At 40.2% G+C, this 26,206-nt stretch overlaps 2 protein-coding genes across 3 annotated transcripts; one reads left to right on the top strand and one right to left on the bottom strand.

The window, feature by feature from the left end:
- Positions 1-579: 579 nt before the first annotated feature.
- wt1b (WT1 transcription factor b) lies at positions 580-7,598 on the bottom strand (the record flags this gene model as incomplete). 2 transcript variants are annotated; one of them, XM_083900963.1, is made up of 9 exons in its annotated part: positions 580-701; positions 862-954; positions 1,963-2,052; positions 2,278-2,422; positions 2,552-2,654; positions 3,035-3,115; positions 4,721-4,820; positions 5,604-5,726; positions 7,175-7,598. In XM_083900963.1, 9 exons carry the CDS (start codon positions 7,596-7,598, stop codon positions 580-582), a joined length of 1,281 nt encoding a protein of 426 aa, XP_083757089.1. The 2 variants fall into 2 exon arrangements, with proteins under 2 accessions (XP_083757089.1, XP_083757090.1); XM_083900964.1 differs by having other exon boundaries at positions 2,552-2,648.
- An 11,275-nt stretch (positions 7,599-18,873) lies between these two features.
- On the top strand, positions 18,874-25,566 carry eif3m (eukaryotic translation initiation factor 3, subunit M). The gene is made up of 11 exons (XM_083901102.1): positions 18,874-18,999; positions 19,952-20,084; positions 20,363-20,501; positions 20,668-20,791; positions 20,967-21,061; positions 21,443-21,526; positions 21,613-21,712; positions 22,346-22,427; positions 23,288-23,431; positions 23,861-23,921; positions 25,330-25,566. Exons 1-11 carry the CDS (start codon positions 18,958-18,960, stop codon positions 25,451-25,453), a joined length of 1,128 nt encoding a protein of 375 aa, XP_083757228.1. The 5' UTR covers positions 18,874-18,957; the 3' UTR covers positions 25,454-25,566.
- Positions 25,567-26,206: the final 640 nt, after the last annotated feature.

Raw genomic sequence — 26,206 nt, 5'->3', positions numbered from 1 at the left:
GTCAATACAACAGTAATCCAGGGTGTATTTAACTCTTTTAGTGTTAAAATATCACTAAAAGTGTTCAATGTAATACAATTCAGGAGTGTTTGTATTCCCCAAAGCAAAATGCTCTGTGTTCAAAAAGTGACATTTCATCTATTTCCTAAATCCAGTTTACAAGATCCAGCACATTATCAAGGTGACAATTTTAACAATTGAAAAAAATTGAAAAAAAAAAAAAAAAAAGCCAGTGCAAGTGTACAGAATTTTTCCAAAAATAATAAATCAATATTTTCCCCGTCTCACATAAAAGTTCTTCTTCTTGGCTCAGATTTACTGTGGTATTGTACCGTCTTAAAGTCTGAGTGCTGGTTGAGGTGCATCTTTAAGATCTCGTGGATCATCAGTGAGTCAGTTTGCTCTGCATCATCTGCGCGGAGGCCGTGGGTGGGAGGGAGGGAGGGAGGGAGGGAAGTGCTCTTCACATCACGGTGACCACTGACCAAGCTCCAAGCCTCATTCTCCACTAGTTGGCATGACATACTATCACCTTCCTCTTCCTCCTCCTCCTCCTCCTCCTCCTCGTCTTCTTGCTGTTCAGATGGCAGGCTGCAGCTTGGTCAGGTTCCTCTGGTGCATGCTGTGGTGGCGCACCAGCTCGTCAGAGCGGGCAAACTTCTTCTCACAGTTGGACCAGCGGCAGGTAAATGGCTTCTCACCTGACGAGAAAAAACATGGGGGGAAAAAAAACAAGAGAAATTGTTGCTTTAGAGCCAACTCGACCACTTTTCTTTTGTAGATGACCCAAAGTCAGAGGGATCAATGTGACAAAAAAACAAATGAGGAGAATAGAGATGTAGAAAATAAAGGTATACGCACTTTTTTTACCTGTATGAGTCCGAGTGTGCGTCTTAAGGTGATCTGACCGCGAGAACTTTCTCTGACACGTCTCACACTCAAAGGGCTTCACTCCTGCACAGAGAGGCCGGTGATTGAGACACAGATGTGAACACTCTAAATTAAAACATGTTTTTTATGGTTTTTTTTTAATATGAGACCTTGATGTCCATGTTTAAATCAAAACCATTTGGATTAGCCTGATGTTTTGGTATAGTTGTTGCAAAGAGCATGATTCTGAGAGTCTACCTCTCCTCCATGCTTCAAAACATGGTTGAACGACACGGTTTCCTGTATATATCTAGAAAAATTAACGTTCTCATTCTCTAATGTACACCCTTAACTCCTTTAGATATGGGGCCCTATCTAAGATTACAAATTGACCAAAGTATTAAATAAATATATGTGGAAGTTTGTGTATTCAGATGTATTTTCATACATTTAAATATTGATTTCATAAAAAGATGGAACAAGTTAAGTATTCCAGATTTATTGGACTAATTTCCAATATATCTGGCTAAATTAGAAAACGTCTAATTTCAGGTGTTTTCTAATTTATTTTTGGGGTTGAAGTAAGGGAGGCTGTTCTTTAAGCTTTAACCTGTGGTAGTCTTTAAAGAAAAAGCACAAGGAGGAAAAAGTTAATACCCGTAAGAGAGGAAACAAATCCCATTATCAGGATTTTAGAAATAAAAATATCATGATTCCAAGGATGTATTCTATTCCATACTATACATAAGAGTATTAGGGCCACATGTGCAACTAAATTTAAAGTCAGTATTCCTGGAAAAAGTCATAATTCTGAGTCAGAAATTTCGTTCTGACAAAAAAGTCATAATTCTGACTTTATTAGGAATTCTGAGATTAAAGAATTATGACTTTTTTCTCTCCCTCTTTCAATTTTCTTTTTTACATGGGCCACTAATACTCTTCCATAATTCTATTCCCCACACACTAGGGAAATAAGAAATTGTTGACATATTTATCTGGCCAGAACATTAAACGATAACAATCTTCTTTTAAAATATAGACCTATATAGAATATAGAGTCTTCTGGTGTAGCACAGTCCAGCCCCAGTGTACCTGTGTGTCTGCGTTGGTGCCTCTTTAACTGGTCCGAGCGAGAGAATCTGCGGCCACAGTCTGGGAAATCACACTGGTACGGCTTCTCACCTGCAAAATAAAACACCCCCCCTACGTCATTTCCTTCACCCACACATTTCCACATCGTCTGTATCAGGTGTTACCAAAATCTATTTTCCCTGTTTCACATCTGCGTCATCACCGGGTCAAAATGTAACACCGTTTGTTTTGTGAACAGTTTTGATGCACTGTAATTTAGCAATTTAGGAAGCTGAGGCTGAGCAGAGAACAGTAACGTTAATCTCATTGTCTCACCAGTGTGTTTGCGGCCGTGCATCTGCAGATGTGACAGTTTGAAGTATCTCTTGCTGCAGCCGGGATAAGCGCACACAAATGGACGCTTCTCACTGGCCTCTGACCTCGCCGCAGAAGGAGCAATGCCAGGTACGCGTCTGACATCCTTTCAGAGAGAGAAGAAGGGAGAAAAAAAAAAGACTCTAAAGAGGGTTTTCAGAGCAGTGATGTTCACTTTAGGTTTGATTAAGCGTGAGTTTTTATTATGTGTGTGTGTGTGTTTGTGTTAACTGACCTGCAGTCCTCTGAAGACACTGTGTATGTGGTACTCGGCGCTGAGGAGCATGGGTGGAGGTGGGACTACAGGTTCACTGTCATAGCTGGTTGTATGGCTACCGCTGCAGAGGCAACACCACAAATGTAAATTAAAACTATTTAGTACTAAAAAATAAACTAACTAAAAATTTACTAAAAAATATTTAGTTTAAAAGCTAAACGACAGATTCTGTGAAACTGTTTCCTATAATTTACCTTCTATTCCTAATTTTTGTCCAGTGAAGACCTTTGAAATGTGCAAAATAATACGAATAAGGGTTGAAAAACGAGATAAGATTTATTTTAAAACATTGCTTTGTAATTTTTTTTTAAAGGCTTTACATCTACATGACAACCACACAAATGCTCCTCCTGCACCACCACCACCACCAACATGCAGAATAAAAATAACACATCGCTCCACAGTTCAGTGTTACGTTTAAAGAACAAACAAAACACTCACTTCTTCATGGACGACGCTAGGGAGTTCATCTGATTCCATGTGACACACTCCAGCTGAGACGCCATTTGGTACACATTATCACTGAGTGGAGACACAAGGAGCAGAGTGAAACTTCAACATGTTTGTGAACATTAAAAAGCTTACGCAGGAGTATGGGTGCCGCTGTTTTTTTAGAAATATGGCCGGCGATGTTTATGTTGCCGTGTTTTCTTCCTGTCATTTTCTCCTTCCTTTATAGAGCTAATGAGGACATTTCATTCAGGGGGGAAACTCCAAACTGTTGGCTTATTAATACATCCTGTCCGCCCACACCACACTCCTCACTGACTTCATTAGAAAACATGGGCTCTGAGCCATTCTTTACCTTGGCAGATCCCACTAGTGTGCACACAAACACACACACACACACAGTTTTGTGCAGCTGTCCTTCTAAGGACACCGTTCATTAATGACAAACCCAGCCGTCATTTAAATCTTAGCCCTAAACTTCCTCAGTTCCTCAGAAATACACTACCATTCAAAAGTTTGGGGTCACTTAGAAATGTCTTTTTTTCAATGAATATAACAATTAAACAGAAATACACTCTATATGTTGTTTGCTGGTTCTTTGATGAAATCAGTTGGAAGGGCAACATTATTTTGAATAAAAATCATTATTTCTAATCTTGTTAATGTCTTGACTATATTTTCTATGCATTTTGCAACTCTTGATGAATAAAAGTGTGACTTTTAATACAAAACACACAAAAAAGATTGTATAGGTGACCCCAAACTTTTGAATTTTTGAAGTTTCAGACTACTGGTCCTCACAAGGTCAGTGTTTATGCCAGAGAAGGTCCTAAAGAGGTAGCAGATCACACACACACACTCACACAATTGGACATGCAATCGTGCACTCTGGTGGGGGGTGGGGGTTGTGTGTGCGTGCCTCGGTGCCTAGTACACCACGGACCAGTGCCTGACATCACTCCATCCTCAGTAACATTAAAGGTGGGAAACAGTTTTTCAGGGGGAATTCTGGACGGCATTCCTGGAGAAGTCCTTGAGGGAAGGATCACGATATTTTGCTAATCAGCTCTAAACTATGTGCAAAGACTCACTGATATCTGACACACACACACACACACAGTGTTTGAGGGTTTCCAGTGTGTGCAGCACACGGTCTTCCCATTTCTTATCAAGTGCTGTTCCAGTATGTTGGGCGCGCACATGTTGCTCGTCTCAAACAGTGCAGCGTGGCACTCGAAGAATTTCCATCTCATTTACCCTTTGAGATGTTTTGCATCCGAGCGAAAACACGCGTGAAAACATGTCCAGCAGTTTTAAAATAAGCAGATTCCTGATTCCAGTGACCCCCCCCCCCTGTTTTCACTCAACTTGTCTACCCTTTTACTTTTGTCCTCATTCCTCAGAATGTGGACTGAGACACATCAGCAGTAGATCACTGGCCTGTGTTTGTTTTGGCCTGCTGTGCACCAGTGGGCAACACTTAACCTCAGGACAAATTAGGATTCACAGCCCCAGACGGTGCGAGCGGAGACGCGCGGGGCTTAAACGTGGGATCAGAGAGAGTTCACACCTCTAAAAGTGATGTTAGGAGGGGTCACGTTCTGACATTAACTGCAGAGGAAGGCGTCTGAAAATGTGCAGGAAGAGTTATTTGAAGTTCAACAGTAATAATTGTACCTGTTGTAGTTTCTCAGCAGCAGGGCCTGGTTGCTCGGGCACGAATCTGGAGGACTGTGGCAGCCGAACATGGGAGGAGGAGCCGCATACTGCTGCTCTACTGAGTACAAAACAGTAAAATATACACACATTTATATATATTTGATTAATGTGTGCAGTGTGTACAATATCACATAGAGCTGAAACAATTAATCGTCAAATATTTTGATCATCGATTTATTAGTTTGAAGCTTTTCTCATTATTAAAACTAGATTTCTGATTGTTTTAGCTTCTAGTTTCTTTGCTCCACATAACAAAGAAATAATTAAAACTGAATCATTTTGGTTTGTGGACAAAACAAGACACTCAAGAACATCGTCATTTCTAACTTTGACACACACTGATTAATATTTTATGGACCAAAAGATTAATCGACTATGAAAATAATTGTTAGTTGCAGCTCTAATATAACATAATATATGTCTGGGTAATGTTGTAATTTTTTCCTTGTCCAATGATCATCTCGTACAGAAGTGTTTAGTAAATGTCTCAGAACACACTCACAAAAATAGACTTTTTTAAATGACAGAAAAGGCCAATAACAAAGTGTGGTCCTTTTCAGTTTCATATAGTTTATTGTTCCCCTGACGGTCTTTGACATTCCAGCAGAGTCACATAAAGTTTTCACTTCCACAGTCAGTCAGTCATTCACCGCACGTTTGAGCGAGGCCGTGCTCACCTGTGTGTGTGTGTGTGTGTGTGTGTGTGTGCTTGTGTGTGTGAGGGGATAAAAATAAGGATGAGAAATGACGGGGTTGCTTCTGTAACCTTGCCTGTGACGTGACATGACATGACAGCCTGCGAGTCAATTCAGTGGAAGGTGGTGCAGTGACAGTTTTTTACCTATGTTGTTTGGCGGTGACAGCGCGTCCTCGTGTTTGAAGGAGAGGCCGGAGAGCTGAGGCGCGTGGTGAGACGAGGTGTGACCACAGCCGGGGTTACCGTCCAAACCCAACGCTCCGTAGCCTAAAGAGAGAGAGAGAGAGAGAGGGCAGAAGTTAAAAGCCTGGTTGAGTCATTACATTAGTGTCCCACAAATGACTATAACATTCTCAAAGCTCCAGTATCTGATCAGTAATCTGAATCCTGCTGGTAGTAACTCTTAGTTGGGCTTACAACAGAGGGAGAGCGAGACATCCATCACTCGACTGAAACCCACTTTTCATTTTTTCCACTCATCTACCTTTGGCTTAGCGGTTAAAGGCAGATGGAAAAAGAAATGTGTCAAAGACATGACTGATTGTCTGAGAATCAAATAGTGTTGAATATTCTTTTATTCCAGGACACAAATGTATTAACTTACTATGGAAGCATACTGATAATGATACACTATATTGTAATAATATAACAGTACATAAGGCCCATTAAAGCAGAAAAGGCTATTTTAAAAAGGTCATTTTATCCAAAGCATTAATAAAAGAACATAATAATCAGGGAGGGAAGAAATAATGAGTGCTACGTAAGTTCAGGAAGGGAAGTGAATAAGTAGAGAGCGCTGATGGCAAGTTAGAGTTTGTAGTTACACACACCAACCGTGAGCTATAAGAACAATAATAACACTTTAAATTTGTATATTGCACATTTCCAAAGGCTGCCATCTACGGCATTTGAAAATCCTGAGTCAGTCCCACGAGGGAGAAGTTGAAATCGTTCGTAGGAAAGTGACTCACAAACACCCTGAGTTAAATCCCTGGAGTATTTTGTCACTTCTTCAATTCTCTCTGAGAAAACAACACAGAGGTTTAAATTGCTGAACGCTGACTAACGCACAGCACACGTATGCACGCGTGTTATCACAGAACAGGAATAAAGACAAATAAATACATGAGTCTACTCATGCTTGTTTTCACTCTGTTTGAAATTTTCATTGTTAAATTGTCAGAGAATTGTTCATAGTTGTGAAACACAAACAATTTGTAATTTGAGATGAGCAAAAGAGAAAGAAAATAAATAATAGGTCGGCATAACTACCTCTCTTACAAATGTTACATTTTACCTAAATGGAAATCATCTTCTTTAGTAAAATGTTCAAGAACCTATTGTCCTTCATTTAAAACAAAAAAAAAACTTTGTGAAAAATGTATGAATCTGCAAGCAAATCACGATCAAACTTTTTCTTTTTCTTTTTTCTGGACGAAGCAGCTATTGTGATCTCACCCAGACCATTTACCAGGAACCTGTCAAGCGTCTTCCTCAGATGGGACAGACTGACCCAGGACAGCACATAACATCCTGCTTAGACACAACACTGTTGGCAAACCCTAGAGTCACCCATTATGAACACATCACCGGAAATGTAAGATGCAATAACACCTCCATTTCACGCATTGAGCGTGAAAACAAACTTATGCTTGCGTATTTCGCATACAAGCACCAGCATCAACAAAAGTGGGAACTCTTAGTCTGCTGCTTACCCTGGTTCCTGGTTGCAGGAGGACTGTCCATGCAGCTGGGCAGGTAGCTTCCACTGGGAAACACTCTGGGTTGAGCTGGAGCTGGTTCTCCGAAGGCTCCGACCCGACAGGGGCCTGACCCCGTGAACTGGCCGGAGAAGTGCAACGTGAAGGCCCCGAGTCCACAGTGAGGGTCCTCGATGGAGTCGGTCGCGCCCCAACTCGGCTCCTGCTTGATTAAGGAGGGGTGGGAGGACAGGGAGCTGTAGGGAGAGCTAGGGTGAAGGTCCAGCAGCTGGGTCCACGGGCCGCTGCCAACAGACATCCCACAGCCTCCGCTGCCACCGCCTCCAGGTAAGGGCGGCACGGGAGGCGCTGAATTCAGGAGGGTCAGATCCCGCACGTCTGACCCCATGGACATGGCTCCGTACGGCTCGGTTAACATCGTGAAGGCTGTTCAAGGAAGAGGTGACGATATTCCAAATAAAATAAAATAAACTCTTAAGAGCATAACAACAGAGGAAATGATACGTGTGGAGGAAACATCACAGGTCACTAGTGGAGACACCTTTTTCTCCTCCAGGGATGAAGGAAATAACGATGAATGCGTAATGATCTGGACGCCAAATTTCAAGCTGCCTCTGGTTCAGGGTTTAAAGTAGATGGAGAGTGTGTGAGGGGAACAGTGCCTTGTCCCTCTGTCTCTATAATGTCTGGCTTTGCTTTGCTCTCCTGAAGACTCAAATACTGCATAACTCATTGGACAGTGGGAGGAGCGAGGGAGGCTGAGAAGAAGAAGATGACTCCCTGTCCGGCACAGGCTGCACTTCTGTGCAGATCCTGACAAACGTCACAGTTTTGCATGAGTCGTCGCTGCTCTTGATTCCTGGTTCATGTTGTTCAGTGTTGCTCAACTTGTGTGTGGAAACGTCTACGTTTTCTTTTTTATTCCAAAATCGAATGGTTCATTTTCAAAGGCGCGCGTTGAAATTCATGCATGTATCTGAACGTGCAGGGCAAACGGTTCTAGCAGAACTGCGGTGTTTTGTCCCGTTACCTCGTGATGATGTTTATCGTCACTCGCGCTGATTTCTCTGACTCATGAAATATATCCCCCTGGATGAGGCAACGATGTCTGAGGGAAAGAGATGAGTGAAAGAAAACACTTGCGTCACAAGCCGTCACAACAGGTTTCCTCAAGTTGAATCTGTGTCGACACAATTGTCCCCTTGACCTACAAATTTAGGAACAAATTTAAAAGAAAATGTGAATCAGATTGTTCCCATTTGGGTAAGAATACTGTTTCACAGATAAGGACTTTAGAGATAGGGGGGGGGGGGGTTGACCTTAAAGCTGTCGTACATGGCTTTTATATACAAACAAATGTCAGTTACATTTAACCCTGGTGTCAAGTGAGTTCACACAACGCTGATTAAGCCTATCGGCTCCACACGACTCTCTCTCTCTCTCTCTGTTTCTTGGTGTTTTGATCCTGAGACACTGCTGCAGTGACTGGTGTTAAGTGAAGACATACAGAGGCAGCACACACACACACACACACACACACACACACAATCGCTCAGATGAATTACGCACCACACAAATAATGTTCATTTCTGTTCACGAACACCAAACAGAATATTGACATCGACAACAACAACAACACTGCAGCTGTAGCTCGGTGCAGTGGCACAGAGCAGAGAGGTCAAAGGTCGAAATTATGCCACGACTGCATTTGAGGGAGACAAAGGTGTGGGAACGCTGTACACACACTCTCTTCATCACACCACCACACAGGGACGTCCTTCACAGCACAGCATCACTTTTATCCACTAGAAAGGCACTCGAATGGCAGCCAGTTGGCCACTTCCTCATGTTTCTACCACTTTTTACTTTAGTGTGCATCTTGTAACTCAAGGGGGAACTTTAGTGAACAGTAGTAGTACATTTAATAGAAATTGCATCATGGGTAATGTGTATAGCGACAGATGAATGGAGGGACTTCAAACATCGATGCCTTAGAATTCAACACAGCTGCTGTGGATCTTTTAACATGATGATATGTTGTCGGATCAGCACGTTGGTTCCTCCTTTCTTTTAAAGTTTGAAGAAAAAAAAAGAAGAGTGAAAACATGTTGCAATCAGCAACAGAAAAAAATACATATATACTATGCTACATTCAGTGACCCATGAACAGCCAGAGGGGAAAACTCCTCTGGAAATGTGAAGGACAAACAAAAGGGACAAAGATGGGGGGGGGGGGGACAGACAAAATGAGAATGAGTGAGTGTGTGAGTGAGTGAGGAAGGAAGTGCGGGAATAAGTCTGAAATCAAACTGCTAATGTAAATGATGACCTGTCACTTTATCATTGCACAGTTTCACTTTTTTATTTATCATGAAGAATGGCAGACATAAGCCAGTCTGAAAACTATTCATTCAAGCACTGTCTGTCTGTCTGTACAATGTAGAACGTTTTCTATTGGGTTTATTGTCTGACACTCATCCCTCTTTCTTTTTTTTAGGTTTCTTTGCAGCATAGGCAGTTGTTGTCGGTGCTGGAATAGCATCTGAAGGTGGGTTACATTTTACAGTAGAAAAGCCAATTGGAGCTGAACTCTCACTGATTGGTCAAAGTCTTATCTTTTCCAAACAGGTTATAGACACTGTTTGCATGTAAGTAATAATAACAATCTGGCATTTAAAAAGTGAATTTGATTGTTCTTCTGAAAAAGCATAAAACGTGTTGACTAGCGCTGTCCCAAACAATTATTTTTCGAACGATTAATCTAGCTTTTATTTTTTCGATTAGTCGACTAATCTAACGACCAATTTTATGATTAGAGTGTGCGTGTGTATGTCTATGTATGTATGTAACAACTGTCTAGTGTAGCATTTATCTTTGGTTTACTTCTGCGACCGCTTGATAAACTAACATTTCAGGGCGGGGAAGGGGGGAAATCAACAGCGCATATAGAGTTTTGCTGCCATCCTGAAACAGCGCTCCAGGGTTTTTTCATCAATCAACAATCGCATTGTTAGAAGAGTTGAGGGTAAAAAAATTCCCACACTTTTGAAGACCATAGACTTCATCTAGTAGGTTGTATGGAACTGGGCTTCAACAGAAAAAAACGGCGACACGTCGACTCGTTCATATAACAAACTGAACTCACCAACAACAGTACAGCCAAAATATTTTCATAAAAAAAAATCTTTTGCAGACCGAAAATAATGTTTATGTTTTCAAATCATGTTTTGGCATGTGGTGCCACCTACAGCCGTCTACCAATCATTGCAGTCAGTAGAGTCTCAGCTGCCGAGCAAAACCACGGGTTGCCAGTTACATCTGCGCTACAATGGCGGAGAAAACGAAACCTAATAGACCTCGGGATTTTGAATTTGAGTGTAGTAACCGTTTTTGGCCACATTCTTACATATGGCGCCTTTAAAACTTGAAAACAACATAGAGGGCCAACAATACATATGTGCACATTATCACATACATTGCAAATGTAAAGGTAATGTATTCCAACGGCCATAACCTCTAAAAAGATAAACACTTGATTCGTCTAGGTTGTTTGTGGTCATGGAGAATATTGAGCAAGCTCTCTGACTTGCTCTATTCTGGGAAACAAACGAGTGCAAAAGCAGAAACGTATCCCTGAGGGAGATGCAGAGGACATCCACGTAGCTGACTTCAAAAATAATACAGCGCAGAAAATTAATTTCTCCCCAAACAACATTTTTGGAAATCCGTCCTGTTGTCCGCCCACTACAAACAAACAGAAACCTAAAATAATGTACTGGATGTACAAAAGGTTGTGGCACAATTGGAAGTGTCTGTGTTCATCTGAGCCAAGGCAAATGCTGGCTGTACCGTCCCCAGTGGAGTCTTTAGCAGGGATGCATCAAAAGTGATGGGGGGCTGGGGAGGAGGAGGAGGAGGAGGAGGAGGCAGGGGGGGGGGGAGAAAACAAGCTTTTCAGGCACGATGACGGATGGCAGTCCCCAAACACACCCATTCTTCAGCTCACTTTCTGGTTAACTCAGGGTTTAAAACAACACCGCTGTGGTAGAAGAAGGGGAAACGGTCAATACTGCGTCTGACCTTTAACAAGAAATACACTTTCTTCTACAGCGTGATGAGTAAGAGAGAATTTGAGAAGCGCTCGTTCCAGCCAGAGACGCATGATAAACTACGCAGATACGCGACTTGGCAGGAAACATGAAAAAGAAGAGGATTTTTTTTTTTTTTTTCCATTTTAATAATCTGTGTTCATGCTACTGCATCTGAAGATAGACAGTCCATTTTATTTATTTTTTTAAATTAAGAGCACTGGTGATTTAAAATGACTAAAATGATTTATTTACTTTAAAGGAAGAAAGAAAAGAAGAAGAAATGATCAAAAAAACAGTCAACAGGAGATGACTGCCAGAAATCAACAGGTGTTATTTTAATGTGCTTAGATTTGTCCTTCAAATCTCTGTGTGGGCATGGAAACAAACTGATAACAAATACAAATGCATTTCTAGAAAATGGTCATTTTATTTTTTTTTTAAAAAGGAGTTATTTTCCTCTGTCTTCTCTCAATAGTCTCTCTGTTTGGCTTGTGTGAAATCCAGGCCTCTGCTCTCTGAGATAACACACATCTGAACGCACTTGTCGCCGTCTTTCATTTCTCTTTGATACATTTCGCGTCGAAGTTTCATTTTCGTGCGCTGCTTCTCTCACCTATAACCCACGCAGGAAAAAAACAACAATCTCCACTTTTTAATTTCCTCTTGCATCGACTGTGAGTAACTCTTCAAAGTGCTGCCGTATCAGACTGCAGATAAGACACGAGGGGAGAAGGATATCTACGGTGCGTGTGTGAGACACAACATTAGTCCGGTGATGGTTTACACACCATCTCTCCTTCGTGTTGATCACCACCTTTGACCTTTACCCTCTCACCCATATTCTTTTATGTCCATCTACAGGCTGGATGTTCCGGGTGGAAATACTTTAAACCCTGGAATATAAACATTCAGATCAAAGTAAAGAAACTGCAGCAGATGAGCAAATAATTAAAGTCCATGCCATCTACAGTCTTTGTCCCAGTGTTCAATCACTACTGGTAAGTGATGGCTAGTTGTTGAGTGTTATTACAAGCCTTTACTTCCTTAAAATAATCTTCTGTTTTTTCTATTCTAAACTGTTCTGTAGTGCAAAGGGCCCAGGCCAGCTTACGTGTAACTCTGGTGCAACTGAAAGTAAAAATGCGGTAGTTATTTGACTCCCGATCACATTATTTGGGTGTGTTCCAGTCTGGTTTTTAGTCGCTCTCACGCAATTATTATAATTTGTGTGATACCAAAAATGTATATCTATTCTTTTCTTTTTAATTAAACGGAAGTCAATTCTTGAGGGAACATTTTCAACTGCAAATTGAAAGCTTTAGAGTTAGTAAGTGTGGAAATGCAACAGTGTAATCATCGATGTCTTGTTGTTTCGTTTTTGTTTGCTTTTTGTGAAGACTTTGGTCTCTCGCAACACTAAGACAGAGAGATTGGTCACTGACAGACTGGTGGTACGTTTATAAGTAATTCAATGCAGCACAATTTAAATTAGTCGGCATGTTTATTACATCATTGCCAGATTCCAATAAATACTATAAGAAGCGTTTCAGGTCCTATAGCTTTAATTCACACGTAACGCACATATTTACAGCAGCAGGACAGTGTATGAGGGACAGACTCAGAATATACTATAATGTCTATGTTTATTATAATGATCATTAATGAAGTATATTTGAGAATAATTGGCATTTTAATGGGAGTCATTTGTTGCATATGCAACCTGCAAATACTGTTTCCACTTTTAAATCCAAACTAATCGCATTCTGTTATCAAGACTATACACTCTTAGAAATAAAAGTTCTAAGTAGAACCATAAAAAGGTTCTTCGGCTTGCCCTTATAGGAGAACCCTTATTGGCTCCAGGTAGAACCTTTTAATAAAGGTTCCACCTAGTACCCTTTTGGAGAGTTCCACCAAGAACCCTTTTGAAACCCTTTATTCAGGGAAGGGGTCTTAAAGGGTTCTCTGGATCCAAATGGTTCTTACTGGAACCATTAGTGTCACCAAGAACCCTTGAAAAACCCTTTCTTCTGGAAAGGGTTTTTCAGAAGCAAATGGTTCCAGGTAGAACCTAGGCCCTTGTAGAAGGACACTTTTGGAAGCCTTATTTCTAAGAGTGTTTGAGCAATAGTAATGTGACCACGTGTGGGTGTGTAAGTAGGGTGTATGTGTATGATTATATATTGACAATGGTATTGCATGTGTATTACGGGTATTTTTATCTTTTAATAAATAAAATGTGGTTTCTTTGTGATGAGAACATGCCTTAATTGCTGCAAAGTAGTTGGTGACAGAAATTCCTTATACGTATATCTAACTTACCCAATTCTTATGACGGATTAAGCTTGAAAAACCTTTTAGATACTTTGTAGTTTGTGTTCACCTTTAAAAACGGATGTCTTTTTTTTCAAAACCTGCCAAGGTTTTGTATGAACAAGTGCTTTGTTGCAGTTTGCTGAATAACCCTTTGTATGTCTCATCCGAGCAGGTGCCTGAGCGTCAGAATCAAGGCCAGTTATTATCAGCTCTTTACAGTAAACCACAGCCTCTCTCCTGCTGTCACACCCTAACAGCTGTGGCTGGGGCGTAAAAGAAGTCATCAGAAAGCATTTCACATATCTCCCGCGGTTTACGGTCTGTTGTGTCGTGAGTCTCATTCTACCGGCTGTAAGAGCAAATGTTTATAGGATGAGTCTGACGACAGATTACCACAATCTGAACTGAGAATGACTGTACTGTCTTCATTTAAGGGAAATTCCATGTTGCTGCAACTTTCTCAGTCTTAGTGAGTTTGCATGCAATGTGTCCTGGCATTCCTGTAAATAAAGAAATACAAATAATAATAAATAATAATTAGTAATTGTGTACATTATCTATAATTTCCAAAACTAGCGATCAAATCGCAACTTGTTTTTGCGCTTAAGAAAACGGATTCATTCAATAGAAAGTGTTTATAGATGGAAATAAATGGGATGTTCTCGTTTTCTATTTAAGTCGCTTTACTGAAAGTAACATAAACACCTTGTGATGACACTGGCAGAGCGCTCTGATGGAGCCGTCTTCCGGTTCTTCGACGGTGACTCATCTGGTCAAGGCAGGAATGTCAGAATTCCAAGACGGTAACTTATTTTCTTATTAGAAATGGAACACATATACCATATTGGGGCAGGCGGGGGGGTTAACAACCTCACATAGTTCAACACTAAAGAAACAAACTTCCTTTCATTTACCGATTGATTGCTGCAGCCTTTGCTGTGATATAACGCTGCTCATTAAATCAAAGTGGTTATATGTTGACTTTCACTAATCTAAGACCTGTATAGAGTTGTTTTTTATCGTAAATTTAATGCAAAGGTGTATCAAACTGTAGCTGTGTGACTGATCATCGTATGGCTAAGAAATGCAGATATCAATGTCAAACGAATTGAGGTTTTACATTTGTGCGTCTGTCTGTTTGTTTGTTTGTTTGAAAGCAGCTCAAAAAGCATCGCGGCTAAATTTCTTTATCCCCTTGAATGACTTGAGGTCAACTCCACTGATTACAAAAAGAAATCCGCTTACTTTAGAGTAAAAAATAGAGCAGAGTATACTTTAGGGTGGGACTGTGGTTTGATTGACAGCCGATGACACCTACAGTGACCGTGGTGACATCAATTTCACCCCAGCTCCACTGTCTCGCCCAAATATGGTCTTCAGTGGTTTCAAAGGAAGTGACACAAACACAAACTGTAAACCTCGAGGCTTTAAAATGACAGGTCAGAAAACAGGAAGAGACGTATAGATAACGATAAAAGATAAAAGTGGACCGATCCAAGTAAAAGCTATAAAACGATTAACGACAAGGTCCTCTGGAGAATTGGATTAGGTTATAAAATAACACTTATGCTTTAATATAGTTACCCTTTGTTAATGTAGAGATCCATTATGGAAAACATGACTGACTGATTGTAAAGTCAAGGTTAACGGTATCAACTGCCCCCTTTTTACGTAGCAGCTGCTTTACAAGCGAGCACTGTTCTCAGCATGCTCTGACGCTGTTGGCTCGCCACTTTAAATCAAATTACAGTACACTGTATGTGATCAGTCATTTGATATAATGATGTACTTATAATTAACCGAGGATAAGGATTATTTCAGCAGTTGGATGAGAGTCATAAAATATTTATAGCAACTGACAAAGTATGTAAATGTTTATAATGAAATTCTGCAGCTGCGGTCGATTACAGTCCATCAGAAGGACCCCGTTGAATTGTGCATGCCTTGGACCATTGTGGATCCTTGACTCATCTTTTGTTAAAAACTTTTGGCTCTATTTGATTATTTGTTACTTGTATTTGTGTGTGCATGTGTGTGTGTGTGTGTGTGTAGTAGGGTGTGTCAGTTTATAAGTAATTAACAAGCCATCGGCTCCACGGAGGGAAGCGGGGAAGTTGCTCATGCAATGCAGCCTGACAAGGTCACTGGCTGATAGATGAGGCTGAGCGAGGGGATTTTTCAGAGATTATGAAGCCAGGCAGAACTGTGGGAACCGGACAATTAGTAGGTGGAAGGTGGGCAGCCATGTTGGATGATGACCATGAGACACGGTTTACACGGACGCTCACCACTTGGCCGGCTGACAGGGGGAAAAAAGCAGACACCTGGGTTGGACTTATTCTGAACACACAGTCATTTATCTTTGAGGAAACCGAGTAGGCGGTTTGCCAGTCATGCAGGAACACTGTGTGTTTAAAAAAAAAAAAAAAGTTGTTTGATAATGTAAAAAATCTGAAATTCAGTCCAAGAGATGCACATATTCATTTTTTTATTATTTTTTATTATTTTAGTAGACTCATAAAGGGCTAGTTTTTTCATGATCATTTAATCCGTTGATTATTTCTCAGTCAATCAATAAGAGATATTTTGGCCCATAATTTGTCAAAAGAATTGTGAAAATGATCAATAAAACAACAATGTCCTGTTTTGTCCACAAGCCAAAGTGTCATAAAGGAGCAAACAAACCACAGAACTTTTACATTTTTAGAGCTGAAATAAAAAAACAAAAAAACAATTTGAGCCTTATTATAAACAATTACTTTTATGTAATAGTCAAATATATGTTATATTACTGAGGTTGGCCCATATTTTCCCACACTATTATCAGATGCCACTCTCTTGAGTTCACCAAGCTCAAACTAAATCAACAGTACTGGAAGAAAAATGTTGAGGATAACGCTGATGTGTTTCTGTTATTATTTAGATCCACACTCTTTGTTGCAAAGGTCCAATAACACAAATGATCTTTGGCAACGTCTGGAAGGATTTCACAAACTGAAGTGAATTTGAGGAACAAAACCCTGAATGACCAACACTCTTCCACAGAATCCTACGCACAAAGCGTAAACCGTGCATACACGTTATGAAGAGTGCACTGCAAAGTGAGCTTTAGAATGATAGAAAACAGACTAAATCCTGGTTTAATACGTGTACCAGGTACAGTCCTCTTGGAGCTTAAGTGTTGCCTGTGTGGTGCAATATCCACGCTACGTTCAGGACATTCTACCATTAATAATGTAGAGGCTATTCAGAGACATAATATCACTCTGTGGCATTTAAAGACCTTTTAAAGAAGACAAAAAACAATGTCTCTTATGCACCTGGAGCTTCAAAGCTCTAAAACTCTTGTTCGCGACTTGAAGTAGACCAGGCACTTGACAACAGCTGTTAATCAGATCGTAAAAAAAAAAACCTCAGAGTTACACAAGCACACTTGTAGAGAAGCAGTTATAAATTCTTTGCTATGACAGCATACAAGGGTGGGATTCAGTACCAGGCACTTGCCTTCCTCACAGAATGACGCATCATACTACCACTGTGGTGAAAGTCTCCACCAGCCAGTTCCCCTCAGCACATTATTTTAAGGTATTTATCCAGCGCAGTTCCCTAACTGTAAGAACTGTGACTTTCAAGAAATTACGACATGGTATGATGTGTCTCCATAGTTCAGGAATTCCCCTCAAAAAAAAAAAGGACATAGTTTTGTGACAGATGAACTGTGAGCTACAGTGCGTAGACATGAAAAAGAAAAAAAAGAAAAAAAACACCGCACAGTACGTCCAGTGTGATTCAACACCTCAACTGTTAAAGTAACCTGACTCCATAGTTTAGGGGTGAACTCCTGCTCCACTTACCCTTTTCACCTCACTCACCTCAATCATCAGTGTGACCAGCTTGGTATGGCCCAACATGTGCACCCACAGGTCAGTGTGTGTGTGTGATGAAAGAGCTGCCCTGTGACACTGACGCTGTTTCCACAGTGGACAGGCCCCCGCGATGGTGGTCCACACCTGTAGGCCTTTTACTCTCACCCAAGGCATCCAGGGTTAATCTTCCACAGAGTAGATTGATATCTGAATGGGAAAGAATGAAGGATTAGGTAATGTTGCTGGAAGTCTGGTTATTAAAAATATTTATGAGGTTGACTGACCTCTGGTGAATGCGGAGGCCTGGGTTGAAGCGGTGCAGACAATAAAATATTAATGAATAAATGTCTTTATACTATATTTCATGTTTATAATATTGTTGTATTTTAATTTTTTTTAAATGTACTCATATGGTTTGAATATAACTATTCATAATGTAGGTGGTGCAGAATGTTGCATATTGGACCTTTAACATCTGAAGGGTCAAACTGAATCTTTTAGTTGGCCAAATTTGGCCAGAAGGCCCTCCGTAAACATTGTATGTATACTTACAAGACACAATATTTTGCAACACCATATTGACACCATACGACAAGACAAGTCGTATGCCAGGATGTCCTTAAAATGCTCTGAAAGCTATAGAAGACAGGGATTCTGCTTGTTTAGTGGTTTCAAAAGACTCCAACAAGGACCCAGGGGTACTTTATGGTGCAATTGTATTAAGTCTGTCAGATGTTATGATATTATGTAAAAGTGTGCAGGGAACTTCAATAGTTTGAGAAAGATTGTGTGCCTGAGACAAGTTTGGGTCCACAGGAGCGCACACAGCCCATTAAAGTGATATTTATTGCACATTATGTCTGTGGTAATAGTGAAGGTATGTCTTTGGTTGGTATGTCTGATATCCGTATACGCTTGGAAACAAGTGTAATTTATTTAGTTTCAGATTTACGTTTTGCAATTATCCTTATGGCTTCTCCCTGTGTGTAGGTTTTCCATGTTACCTCCAACAGTCCAATAATATGCAGGTTTTGGGATGGATGGTTATCTCTGTGGCCCTGTGATGCACTGGCGACGTGAGCTGGGATGAATGGAATGGTTATTATCCTTATGGTGCTGTACTATATTTTATCGATCCATGTTTTGAGTAACCTGCAGTATTCCAGTTGCCAAAAAGTGATTGGTGTCTCCTATCGTGTGGCAGAGGGGTTCATTTTACTTCAAACTCACTTTGTGTCATTTGGGTAGGATATCATTTAAACTTTATGTTTTTCCTGTAACCATGACAATGCAAACTGAGGCACATGCCGCCCGAACTGGAGTTAAAATTAAAAAAATATATATCTTAATGTTAAAAATGTAAATAATAGGTTACTGTCTCTTTAACAAGTTGACCCGGAACAGCAAACGTTTCACCGGCATCGCTCTCTTTTCTTTTCCGCTCAGGTTTCAGCCGTGGTGGGAGCGTGGATTTCATCATCTAGGCTCAGAAATATCACCAACAATGAGCGTCCCGGCGTTTATCGACATTACGGAAGAAGACCAGGTACTAACCGTGTCTTTTTTTTTATCAAACATACCCACAGCTCTGCTCGCGGGCGTGTCGATAAATGCAAGCTATCCAACCAGTTCCCTTAGCATGCTAGTTAGCTAACAAGCTAAAGGTTAGCTTCTGACTGGTGCATGCTGATTGTTAGCTCTACGCTAGTATTGTGACAATGTGGATTAATACACCGTGTACCGTGTGAACTATTATATTACAGTGTTTAATGTACCATTTAATCTGTGTGTATGTTGAGTTACCGCTATTATCAGTCACAATCAGTGTATATCTACGGATAACGGTGACAAATTTAGCTCCAGATGTTGCCGACTGTAACACTGGGGCTAAGCTTACATCGCTACTTCCACAGACACGCACATAAACAAACAATTGTAAAACGACGAATGGCTCTCCGCTTCATTCCAACTATAGCTGAAAACACAAAGTACCATTAAGAATTGTAAATAATTAGCTTCTTCATTTGTAAATTTTCCTAAAATAGCTTTACACAAACAACGTGTGAGTTGTAAACATTTAGAATTGAATCAAATCCCTTATCTCAGATGTGTCCCTTTCTGTCGCCGAAGACGTTTGAAACAACTATTGATTGGTTTCTTCTACTTCTGACATTTATTGCGATAATTGTTTCTATTTTCATGGTGTTAACCTTTTCCCTAATATTGTCTAACCCTAGTTCCACATAGTTCCTACAGCAAATATTTGTCAAATAATAAGCTATCTGTTACTATACACACAACACTCATAAAGCATATTTGTATACAGTCCATAGCTTTCTACTGATAGTGTTGTGTTTTATGAACATAGTAATACCTTAGCAGCTTTAATGTTATTAATGTTGCACTTATACAGGATCTACGCACACATGTGTACAGTGCTTTTTTATGGTGTGTTTTATTTGTTTACTGATATTATTATTAAACTTGAATGTCTTCAGGCTTCAGAGCTGAGAGCCTACATCAAGGCCAAAGGAGCTGACATTTCAGAGGAGAACTCTGAAGGTGGACTTCATGTAGATCTCGCTCAGATCATTGAAGCATGTGATGTATGCCTCAAAGATGATGATAAAGGTAAGGATTTATTCAGTCACCCTTATAAATTAGGTGGTATAATCAGCCCCTGTTCCTATAAAGGTGTTTTTAATTTTGTATCTCGGAAAATCTCTATTGTCTTTGTGCACAATAATCCAGCATGAGATATACAGATATAGTTGTTTTTATTATTGATGTCGGTAATTACATCTTCGGAAACAAGTCGGGTGTTTTATAAATGAAGTGAAATATTTAAAGCAGCCGATTTGGCAACTATTCCAGAATTAATAACATTACATTCCCTCATATTTTTGCAGAGGTGGAGAGTGCCATGAACAGCATCGTGTCCCTGTTATTGATCGTGGAGCCAGAGAAGCAGGAGGCTCTCATTGAGAGTCTTTGTGAGAAACTGGTGAAGTCCCGTGAAGGAGAGAGACCCTCCCTCCGAATGCAGCTGTGAGTGATGCCTCTTCTCTACATCATCTCTAATTTCTGTTTTTGTCTAGTGTTATTTGAAACAAATGTAGCTACTCTTGATGTTGTACAATGTTGTCAGAAAGCACGTTAAAATCCAGTCTTATTACAGACATGACTGTCTCTTTAAATATGTATCGTTGTATAGGCTCAGCAACCTGTTTCATGGTATGGATGAGAACACGCCTGTGAGGTATACGGTCTTCTGTGGCCTTATCAAGGTGGCAGCAACTTGTAATGCCATCGCCTTCATCCCCACTGACCTCGATCAGGTATTTACATTCACCATGATCACCTGAAAAACTGTCTCTTTTGTATGTGTATCCTTTTGGCTGCAGATAAATGAAGCAAATGTTTTTGTCCTACTGTTCAAATACTGACAGTCACCATTTTTCCTCTATAGCTGATTTTTTTTTGTGTGTGTGTTGCATGATTGTCCCTGATCAGGTGCGTAAGTGGATTGTTGACTGGAATCTGAACACAGAGAAGAAGCACACACTCCTAAGGCTCGTGTATGAAGCACTGGTTGACTGCAAAAAAAGGTAAATGTTAAAGGGTTTTTATTATCATACATGTATACCCCGGTGGATTTGTGGTAGAGTTGGTCATCTTTCAACCAGAAGGTCGTTGAGTTTGATCACATATTCTGCTAAGTCTACATGCTGATATGTCACACAGCAAGACAAGTAATCCCACATTACTGCTGAGGACTGTGCCAGCAGTGTGTGAATGGACATGAAAGATGTGTGATAGAAAAGCACAGTTCATAGATCTGCGGTATGAATGTGTAATTGAATGGGCGAATGGTGGTGGTGGTCATCAAGCCTAAAGTGCTGTAGGAATACAGACCATTTACCATTTAGAGTATGTGCCTGATCCTGCTATTAAATCCAATTTCACCACAATATTTATTAATTTTTCAGTGAGCCTGCTGCAAAGGTGATGGTGGAGCTCCTTGGAAGTTACACAGAAGACAATGCTTCACAAGCACGAGTTGATGCCCACAGGTAAACTCGATAGAGTTGTTTTAATTTGTGTCATTAAGCCTTGGTGTACTTCTCTGCTCTAATACGTTGAACCATCTGGTTTTTAGATGCATTGTCCGAGCTCTCAAAGACCCCCAAACTTACCTGTTCGACCACCTCCTCACTCTGAAACCGGTTCGCTTCCTCGAGGGAGAACTTATTCATGATGTAAGTACTGAAGAACTAAGTGTAATTTCTGACATTGTACAACATATAAAGATAAGGCATTCATAATTTTTTTTTATGAGAAAAGGGTGTTTGAATAGTTTAGATAATGGAAAGATATGCTGGAAGCTAGAGACTGGAAAAACCCACAGAGAACATTGAAAACATTGTTTTCTGTCAAAACAAGTTTTTCACACACCATTGTAACAAATGTCAAGGTTGCATGTGTAGTGAGCTCATTTAATTCATGTTAGAAATTAGAATTGCACACACAGAGGTTTGATACACAGTGGCTGATAAACCAGCAGGTTTCATTACCAGCTGAACAAGTTGAGACAATTAAAACATTTGTTGTTGTTTTTTAATTGGTTGTGTGGACACCAATGTCTCGGGGTTGTTGAAGGGTCAAACGATTTGTAATTCCGATAGTATTAGTAATTAATACATCAACCTGTTTGCATGAAGATGGTGTGATATTTATACATGTGTTTTTATTTTATTGCCTATTTCTGTTCTTGTTTCATATTTGTCTTTTGGTTTCCCTGCTGCTGTAACAAGTGTCAATGTAGTTTACGTTGTTTGAACTCAAGGAAGAGCCACTTGTGATGATAACACTTGTCTCTCTGCCTCTTTCAGCTGTTAACCATCTTTGTGAGTGCAAAGCTAGCAGCGTATGTAAAATTCTACCAGAGTAACAAAGACTTCATTGATTCTCTTGGTAAGTAGCCATATCCTCTGTGACATTAATGTATCAAATCTAGAGACACATACATGTCTATACACATGTTTAAAAGTGCAGCACATGGTTTTAATAGTAGAGGAAAATGCACAGGTAAACATTTTGTCAGTATTCATTTATTCAGAATGCATGTCAAAAGCTTTATAAGCAATCCTTAAAAGCACTGTTTTATGTTATGTTGTATTATACTAGTACATTTTATCCTGTCTAGTTTTGTTTTTTAATGATGGATTGGGAATAGAGCTGCAACTAACGATTATTTTCATAATCGAGTAATCGTTTGGTCCATAAAATGTGTAGAAAGGGTTTGAACAGTGTTTGTCAAACTTGGAAATTATGTTCTCAAATGTCTTGTTTTGTCCCCATGATTCAGTTTTTAATGATTTCTTTGTTATATGGAGCAAAGAAATTAAGAAAATATTCACATTTAAGAAGCTAATACAATCAGAAATCTTGTTTTAATAATGAAAAAATTGGGAAGTTATTCGGTATTTCCTCTACGAAACACATTTGAAGATCTTAACTGTTGTGTTCTATTGAGAAATAAAGTGGTTTAAAATATTTAATTGAGCCAATGTACTGCTCTCTGTTGTCACAGTGGAAGAATGTGCCCGTGTCAGCAGTGTGTGTATTTGTCCATGTAATAAAGGCTCAGGTGTAATTAAAAGCATGTGTAGGATGGATTCTCAAAACAGACCGTGTGTGTGTTAATGAGTAGTTTTCCCCTGACTTCTTGCTCCTAAATGCAGAATCAGTTTTCACAGGGAAACTCCCAGAGTTTGAGAGTTACCGACTGTGACCATTCCGTGCCTAATGATCCCTTGCGTGTTACTCTGCAGGTCTGTCTCACGAGCAAAACATGGCCAAGATGCGTCTGCTCACTTTCATGGGCATGGCGTCGGAATTCAAGGAAATCACATTTGAAATGATGCAACAGGACCTGCAGATCGGAGTCGAAGACGTCGAGGCTTTTGTCATTGACGGTACAAAGCACTTCGCCTCATATTAAACTTTTCACTTTGCCTTTTTTAATCACTATATTAGTTCTCACAACAGCAAGCAGTGAAAGTGAGGGGGGGGGGGGAAGTCAACAGTGACCTGATGCTTCTCTGTCATTAATTTATAACCATCTTCCACCAAAAACGCCAAGTTTCCTCTTTCACTCGCTGGTGATGATGATGTGACATGAGTAGGATTTTATGAACTCCATTGGTTTTGGAACAAAATGCCATAAAAAGCCAGAATAGCACTTTCAAGTGTTTTGTGACCGGGACTAGCCTCCTCTCCAGTTTCATTTTCCAAGCACATTCACTCTTAAAGCACTCATGTGTCTGCGGAGCTTTTAGTGCTTTCTGTCAAAGGCTTTGCTATCTCGTAATTTCTCTCCCGTCTGCTTTGTGTTTTTTTTTAAGCTGTTCGAACCAAGATGGTGTACTGCAAAATCGACCAGACACAGCAAAAAGTTGTCGTGAGGTAAGGAGCTCCATTAAACCATCACGCGTGGCTTAACTGTATGACATTAAAGGTCCATGTGACATGTAAAAACATCTGTAACTGGTACCAATCCATGAGTACTTGACCTTGAATGTCATAAAAGTGTCCCCGAAAAACGATGGTGTCACCACTAACTACAGCTCTATAGGGTCCATAAATGTGCACCGTTGTTATTTGGTATCATCTTTGACACTCAGGACCTGCTGTCAGCGAAATATGTTCTTTAAAATATAGCTCAATACTCTGCAACTATCATTGATATAGATTTATGTTGTCAGTGACAGTAAATCTAGTAGACTTTTTGGGGGGGGGAGGCGGGGGTTATGCCAGAATTCTTTATCCAATCAGGAGCCAGAACTCCACAATGAGGTGGTTCTCTCTGCTTATGAGGTAAAGCTGTTTGTCTGCAAATCTCCACCAACGATTGAGAATTACAGAGTAACTCGCACTACGATTTAATTTATGATACTACATAGCACTCATAATTAGGATAGTATTGCTATACATCAATTCTGTGATAATCAATTTATTACAAATCGATTATATAACGATACATCAGAGTATCTGCCTTCAAACTCGCAGTCGACTTCTTTGACCAATTAACTTGCATTTACAGTACCCTCATTCTGGTTATAACCACGTCCTCGAGGATTTATTAAGTAGTAATGCTGGGAAGTTAAATTTGTGGGGAATTCTGTATTGAAGCTGCCGTAATGAAGCTGCCGTATTGATTTGAACCCACCTCAAATATTTTTCGTGACATAGGGTCAACAGAGTAGATTACTGGTTGCACATGTAATTGTTCATGCTAATACCAGGTCACAAAAATGTACCATTTAATTAGTATCTGGAACAGGTCGTATCTTAGATCTTAAAGGCTCACTATACTCATGTTTTTTATGCTTTACAGTCCCTCGCAGTATCACACCATCTTTGAATAATTACAGTCATACAAATATAACATCATTCATTCATTCATTCATTCTTTTGTGGCAGGTTCATAAAAAAATATTCATTCCAAGAGATACATGTAAATCAGACAAAACATTGGCATCACTATTGGTCAAATGTCAGTATATGGACCTAGAATTTCACCATCAGTTCATTGGTGTTAGTTTGTGTTACTGCAAGAATTCTTAAGCGTATTCAGTTATGGTCCAGAGAGTTAGCTTCTGTGCTGTAATGGAATGTATGATTGTACAACAAAGAAATGTCTGTTGTTTGTGTGGCTTTTAGATCATACAGGATATTTCCTTCTAACATTGTATCATTTTACTGTAGCGGATATTTTTCTCCCAGGATGTGGGGATCTAACCTTGGCCTGTGTTTCATATTTTTTTTTATCAGCGTAACATTCTTGCATTTCTGTTTTTTCCACTCCCGTTAGCCACAGCACGCATCGCACCTTTGGCAAGCAACAGTGGCAGCAGCTGTACGACAGCCTCACATCCTGGAAGGCTAACCTCGCAGCCGTCAAGACCAGTCTGCAAGCCCTGTCACCTTCTGCTTAATTCCACCTTAACCTGACTGTCTAGACTGCCTGAATCCCCAAATTCTTTTCCACTTCCCAGATTCCCAGACCGAAATGATCAGTTTTTATAGTCCTTCAATAAAAGAACAGTGGAGGTCACTTTGTTGATTGGTCTTCTTTCCCTTGTTGAATCTCAACACAGCGCGTTGTTTGTGATGGATGACTTGAAACCTTAGGGAGCTACCAGAAGGTTTTAATAGGGGGGAAAATACACACAACTGTGTAATCGGTCTTTTCAGACGACAAACTTACTTGTTTACCTTGTCAATAGCAATGTGAACTTAAGATGACCTCCCGTCTCCTCGGGTCAGAGCTGTGATACTGTAGCATCAACACTTCGAAGCTTGTGGTGAAGGCTGATTCACTGCCTCGAACAAAATCTTAAACTATCCACCAGATACTCTTGAGCTGTAGTCAGCGTGACTCACTCGTTCTTGATGCGTCGGGAAAAGTGGGGGAAAACAAGGGACTTCAAGGCACTTCACCGATTGATGTAAAGTGCAATTTATCCCACACAGATCTGCGCTCAGGCGCTGCTCCAGAACATTAAGATGCGAATGATATACGACCCAGGCATTAGGTGTAAAAGGGGTCTTCTGGAGTTTTCTCCCTCTGGGGCTCCGATGAAATCAGCACTAACTGACAAAGAGCAGACTGCGGAGATAACGCACTTTAGATCCCCAACCCAAATCCACCTTTTTTTAAAAAAAAAAAACAAAACAAAAGGAACTAC

Source organism: Microchirus variegatus (assembly GCF_963457635.1).
Source record: "Microchirus variegatus genome assembly, chromosome: 14".
Classification (NCBI taxonomy): Eukaryota; Metazoa; Chordata; class Actinopteri; order Pleuronectiformes; family Soleidae; genus Microchirus; species Microchirus variegatus.
The sequence above is the reverse complement of the archived record's forward strand: the minus strand, read 5'-3'. Positions and strand labels throughout refer to the sequence as shown.